Source organism: Melanaphis sacchari, unplaced genomic scaffold (assembly GCF_002803265.2).
Source record: "Melanaphis sacchari strain LSU unplaced genomic scaffold, SCAv2.0 Contig48_pilon_pilon, whole genome shotgun sequence".
Classification (NCBI taxonomy): Eukaryota; Metazoa; Arthropoda; class Insecta; order Hemiptera; family Aphididae; genus Melanaphis; species Melanaphis sacchari.
Window position 1 is genome coordinate 2,108,749 of NW_020271327.1, and position 6,749 is coordinate 2,115,497.

The window sequence follows — 6,749 nt, forward strand, 5'->3', positions numbered from 1 at the left end:
TTGTAATTTAATTAATTTATGTACAAATATAATGATAAAAAATAATAAAGAAAAACAATTGAAATTATCGTCTATATCGATAGCGTTTGAAATGAAACCAAAGTTGAAAAATATTATTATGAAATTGACAACGAAATCCTCTTTTGTATGAATATTCCCATTCTCTGTTGACTATTTTGAATGCAATATCTTCATATGGAGGACCCGCATGAAATCTCAAAACTGCGAATTCTGGGTTATCTCCACAAGCAGTCTATAAAAGTATAAATATTAAAAAATAAGTAATATGGTATAAAATAACTTGGTACAACTACAATAATTGTTGTTTCGAATTTACCAAGAAATATTGTGGAGTTGAACTTTTATTTATTAAATCAGGATAAAAAATATTAAACTTATATCCTTGAACAATTTTTGGTGGAGGATTATCCATGTCATAATGAGTTTGATTGTACTTATTCCATTCAAATCCAGTATGCACCCTATGTATAAAAAGTTAATTTTAATAATCTAAATATTTAAAACATATATAATTTTTTCTATTGCTTACCTATTAAAGTATCTAGGTTTTCGTGGTCTGTATTTATCTGACCACAAATAAACTTGATGGTCTAATTCGGATTCTACTGAGAATTCAGCTTCTTCATTTGTCATTCCCTTTTTAGCTTCTTTTTGCAAAGCCATTTCTTCTGCAGCCATGACATTCTATAAAAAATAAATAATATTTTTCATAAACATAGATAAATCTATTTGAATGAATATTGACAAAAAGTTTTACTAGATAGATTATTTTAACACATGTTTTTTTATTGTATATATACTTTTATGTGTCTAAGGATTGACTTATTCCATAAATTATTTATGAATATAAATTAAATTTTTTACTTATGTCTCTTTGATAAATATTTAAACAAATAACCCTATTACTTTTCAATTGGCATTATATTTCAGTATCTGTCAATAAACATAGAATCATATAACTGTCTATATGTTAGTTAGTATACAGTTATTTATGACAACTAATGTCATGTATTTTTCAGTATTGAATTTATACTATTATCATTGTTTTTATAAACAACATATGAAATTGACACTTTTGAATATTTATTGTATGTAATGATAAGCTTACTTCAATACGTGTCCCCGTGCCTTGTACTTGTAGTCTAGCGAATGTCAGTCTTTTTTCATCGTCAATTTCTGATACAACTAAAGTGCCCAGTTCTACGCTATTAGGAGAAATATATACTGGACTATACCCACAAGCTTCATAATCAGCAGCACATTCTTCTATAATATTTCTGGCTTCTTGTTCAGCATCACTAATTAAAAATAAATTATAATTTGGGCTACAACATAAATATATTAAAATTCACCTTATATCATCTTCTGAACTTTGAATATTTTCTTTTCTAGAGGGAGATTTTCTAGTAGAGGTTGATGGTTGATCTTGACCTGATAACTCATCAACTCTAGTCAATTGTTGATGGCTATTTTGACCACTACTTCCTTCCTCGGGATCAAATTGAGATTCGTCCATCTTTTGTTGAGCTTTTAATACTTCAAGTTTTTTCTTGAGATTTTCTTGATGACGATCTCTAAGTCGAGCTCTTGCAACATGTGCTATTTATATATTAATATAAAATATTATTAAAATATTAAGCTAGTTGGAAACAGAAATTGTAATTATATCAAAAGTAATCATTTTTAATCATGCATACCTTTTAATTGTGACAATAAAGTTTCCCAGTACCCAATGTCAACACCTTCAGCTTTACTATTGATTTTTTTTTCAATTTGAATTTTTAATTGATCCAACTGTTCAGCAGTTTTACCTCGGAAAATATGAGCCACTTCATGAGCAACTGATTGATGAATTCCTTCCCTTCGACCAACACCTAAATATATGATATTTAGTTTATTAAATAATATTCAATACTTAATATTGTTCAGCATTTTTTACCAACATTTTTATAATTGACAAGTCAATTATAAATCAATTGATGTCAATTTTTAAGATTGGTCGTCAACATAATATAGGTACACATTATAAAATAATAAATAAGTAACTATAGCAGAAAAGTGTATAATATTAATTATCAGTAGAGTTTCTACCAAAATAACATTAAGAGTTGTAAAGCAAGCATATTTTTTACTGTCACTTCCAGTTTTATCATTATATATTTTAAATCCTTAGACTCTAGTAACAAACTATTCCTATGGATTTTGTAAAGATTTAATTTTATATCTTAGATTTTTTCTAATACTTTATCTAATTTTATGAATTTATCTAAATATCAATTAATTAGGTCTCTCGCAAAATACTTATTTTTTAGCACATTATACTCTATAACTGATTTAAATACCTACTTATAATATTTTAGAAATCATTTTTGATATAAATTTGATAAAAATCCATTAAATTATCTCAAATAATCTGTACATTTCATTATCATTTTAAATAATAACTGTTTACAGGTGAGGAGAATCACAAGTTGTATTAAAATCAGGTATTGAAACACTAACAATTGTACACACATTAAGTTCTAAGTGGTTTTTATTAGTTAACATTTTTGTTAAGCAACAAATTGGATATGTAAAATAAATTGTTATACTGATCCATTTTTTAATCTTTAACAGTAAAAATGTATTCAACATCAATCACTAGATAAATTAAAAATTTATGTCCATGTCTGGGCTGTAGATACAATTTCTACACTTCCCAATTTTTAGTTTGAATTTTTTTTATTGAGTTACAATAGGTTTTATTGTTATTTCCTAGTTATTAAGTATTTGGTAAAAAAAAAAAAAATAAAATATCAGATTTATCGAGCATGAGATCTTAAATGATATGAAAATGTTTTTCCAATAAGATATATTTACCTGTATAAGCTGATTGTTTTTGTATTCTTCTCATTTTATGTAATTCATCCTCTACGATAACTGTTATATCATTCCAGTAATCAAAGTTTTTTCCTTTTTCAAGTTCCATGTAAACTTTTATATCTTCTACAAGATCTTCTAGATCTTTAAGTTTTAAACCATTTAAGTAAATGTAAGGTTCATGCATTTCAACAGCATCTACTTCTTCTTCAGTACTTATATACTTAGCAAGAAGATCAATTGGCTTAGCTGAAAATTAAACATTGATATCAATAAATTATTTATACAGATTTTCAATTTAAATATTAAATTTTTTATTGAATTCATATTACCTCTACCATCTTCAATACGAATAGTAGATCGCAAACGAGCTTGCTGTAAATGGAACTGATCTTCACTTTTTTCCCATTCTTTAAACTGTGCTGCTTCTTTACTTCTTTGAAGTAATGCCATCTCATCTTCCCTTTGTTGTCTTTCCATTTCTCTTTCCATTCGTCGTTTTTTTACTTTTTCTAATTCTCGTTTGTTTTCTTCCATTTTTTGTCTATTTCTTAACTCTAGTTCTTCGTGGCTAACACCTATTAAACCATCTTTGGCCATTTTTTTATCCCAAACAAATGTAGAAAGCAAATTTGCATCTCCAAATGGATTGTCAGCATTTGTATAATGAAGGTAATCATTATCCCAACCCATTAATTCTTTTCGTTTTCTTTCTTTAGCTGTTTTCTTCATTAAACGCCTAAACCGCTTTTCTTCTGGAGTTTCCATACATTTAATTAATTCCTTTTGCTGTTTTCTTTCTTCAGCAACTCTAAGTCTTTCTTGCTGCAGACGTTGTAGTAACTTTGCCTCATCATTGCTCGATGAAGAATCACTTGATGACGACCTGCGTATAAATCAAAATACACTTTTAGAGTGATTTTTATAAGTAGTTTATAGCAATAATAATTATTATAATTATATTATAATCAATATTTGATTTATGTCTGAGCAATATGTAACATACCTATCCATATTATGATAAACATTTTTTGATTGCTATGCACTTGCCTACCAAATAATCACTAATTAGACTATCAAAAAATTGCAATCATAAAATTATCTTACATATTTATAGTGTCTGTTATATTTTAACTATTCGATAATAATAAACACTATTTATAGTAAAATTGTATAATATAATTATACAATCGCATAACAAGGGGAGACTTCTATAAATATAAATAAATAAGTAATATGTGACTAAACACTTTAATAAAAAAAAAAAAAAACTTATTTTATTCATATTTTTTTTCAATACATAATTTGCAACACTTAACATAATATTATTTAGTAATATTAATCAACAAATTTTACCTTCTTTTACTCTTGTGTTTTGATTTGGATTTTTTTTTTTTTTTTGACGAATGCCTATCATGTTTGTGTTTTCTTTCTTCATCAATATTTTTCTTTTTACTGTAGGAATCTTTTGATCTAGAGTAATGTCTAGATGATGGTGACCTACAAAAAGAAAATAATTAAATATTGTTTTGAAAAATGTGTGTATTTGTAAAGATTTTAAAAGTTATATTTATACAATATACATTCAAACTATAACAAAATTACTATACTATAACTATAGATTCTCATAAATTTAGTAGTATTAACAATGAATATTTTAACCTAATATTATAGTTTAAGCCTGGGTATGTGAGATACATATTATATAATTTAAATAAGTCATAATCTAACAAACTATGAAGCACTAACAATAATTAAGGTAAATATAAATAAAATATTTTATGTCTATTTGCCCCAATCACTTAGAAAAAGAATACCACATAAAAGAAAACTTACAAAATCACTGTTTATATTTTTTAAATTATTAGATATTAAATGACATCAATCATTCAATCCTAAACGACTAAATCTAAATTACAGTTAAATAAGTGATTTAAACACAGAACTTATGAAGTTTATACAATTTTATATTCATTTTTTAATTGTATTTTATTTAAATATACTTATTTGAACTATTTTAATAATATTATTTATACTCTAAAAAAATTTCACTTCCTTCATCACGATTGTTAATCTATCAAGCATGCAATATTAAATTTACTTTATCGATAATTTAATGTATTATAAAACCATAACTTACATTTTTATTTTTTAATGATAGCAAGGATTCAATAGAGTACGCCAGTCGCCAAGTGGATTATTTAAGTTTTTAAACATTTAACTAAAACCATCAAGTTAAAAACATTGTTAATACTTAATTGTTATTATTCCGTAGTCGGTTATCAGTATAAAGAGTACTATATAAAATACAAAATAATAATAATAATAACATTGATATATTGCATGGAAATAAAAAAAAATTCAACAAGGTGTTTCTAGATCAGTACTTTTTGTTCCAAAGTCAATTTGTGCGAATTCGATTTATGTCTAACATCTGGAATATTTGTATTTATTAAATCTAACAACCAATAATTTTACAATAGTATAGGTTAGGTTAGATTAAACGATTAAACTAACCTTCCAACATTAATTTTTCTGACTTACCTACTAAATTCTTTGATCCAAATTATAATATATATAAATTGATGTTTTTTCAAATTACATTTACACTAATGAATTTTTATTACCTAGTATATTTAAGTTTGGAACTTATTTTTTATTAAAATTTAGAATAACTGTATTTGAAATAAACATTATAGAAATAAGGTTAGAACAATTTTGATTACGTATAGAAATAAAAATACATAATTAGGACTAGCGTAGATACCTACAGAATACAGATCTAAACTGAAGTATTAACCGAGAACCTATTTTTATTACCTATTATTTATTTTATTTTTCATGACTAGGTTCTCATTATAAAAACTTCTATATTTCATTTTAAAATTTATTTATTTCATTACATGATACAGCTGAATAAAAATCAATGTTGAAATCCAATTTATACATTTTTATTATAATTTATAACTATGCACCTAGTCATAAGCCTTTATATAAATATTTTTGAAATTCTATTACATTCTTGTTTGTTTATAACGTTTTTGTAAGGACTGTAGAGGATTCAATTACATTTATTTATTTTTTAAGGATTGATACATATTTAGGAAAAAAAGAATAACCTACATATTATTTTAAAATACCGTAACATGGCTGATTTAGACTGAAAAAATATATAAGCGTATATTATTTAACGCTTGTTTGGAAACTCGTGGTCGGAAGTTACAAAAGACAAATTATCCAACAAAGTAATTACATAACTTAATTTATGATCCAATTTTTTTTATACTTAATATAAGTAAAAATCTAACGTCATTATGTGATATATATAAAAAATGTAATTAATTAATGTTAATTTGTGTCTAATTAATATTTATTTTTATTTAATTTATAAGTATAAACATTTTACAGAAATATAATAATAATTATAATAATATAATATTTTAAACTCTCTAATGTACACTAAACTCGTATGTAGGAACAACGTTTAAAATATCCATGCACTAAACATAAATAAAATGATCCGCAAATTCTGAAAAATGCAAAATAAATGTTTCGTTTATCATATATCTGTTCTATTTGAAACGAATTATATATAAGTACCTACTTAAAACCAAAATTTATCGTTCATTTTATGAAAATGATAAATGATAATACAATTATAGGTATTGATAATGTTTTACTATTTTTTGTTGAGGCCTTAAAAATCATGCCTAGATTAAAATTTATAAAGCACAGTGCGCAGAATAAATTTTTAAAAAATCCAAAATAAAAAAATTGTCAATAATCCTACATATTTTATTTTCATAAAACAATAAGTACCTATAACCTGTATAACTTAAATCTACAAGTATTCAATTAAAAAAAATTGT

The 6,749-nt window shown here is 24.5% G+C and overlaps 1 protein-coding gene across 1 annotated transcript; it reads right to left on the minus strand.

Annotated features, from left to right (window-relative positions):
- LOC112598413 (cactin) lies at window positions 1-5,153 on the minus strand. The gene is made up of 10 exons (XM_025344856.1): window positions 5,021-5,153; window positions 4,237-4,380; window positions 3,213-3,766; window positions 2,881-3,129; window positions 1,719-1,895; window positions 1,374-1,620; window positions 1,130-1,319; window positions 551-705; window positions 338-482; window positions 1-253 (listed from the first exon to the last, which is right to left on the minus strand). Coding segments are annotated over exons 1-10 (2,052 nt in total). The 5' UTR covers window positions 5,023-5,153; the 3' UTR covers window positions 1-64.
- Between the last annotated feature and the right edge of the window lie 1,596 nt (window positions 5,154-6,749).

Excerpts from the sequence above, each read along its gene's own strand:
- LOC112598413 (XM_025344856.1), bottom strand. Across the intron at positions 706-1,129 it reads GCACGGGGACACGTATTGAA|AATGTCATGGCTGCAGAAGA; the intron begins GTAAGCTTATCA and ends TATTTTTTATAG. Across the intron at positions 254-337 it reads CAACTCCACAATATTTCTTG|ACTGCTTGTGGAGATAACCC; the intron begins GTAAATTCGAAA and ends ATACTTTTATAG.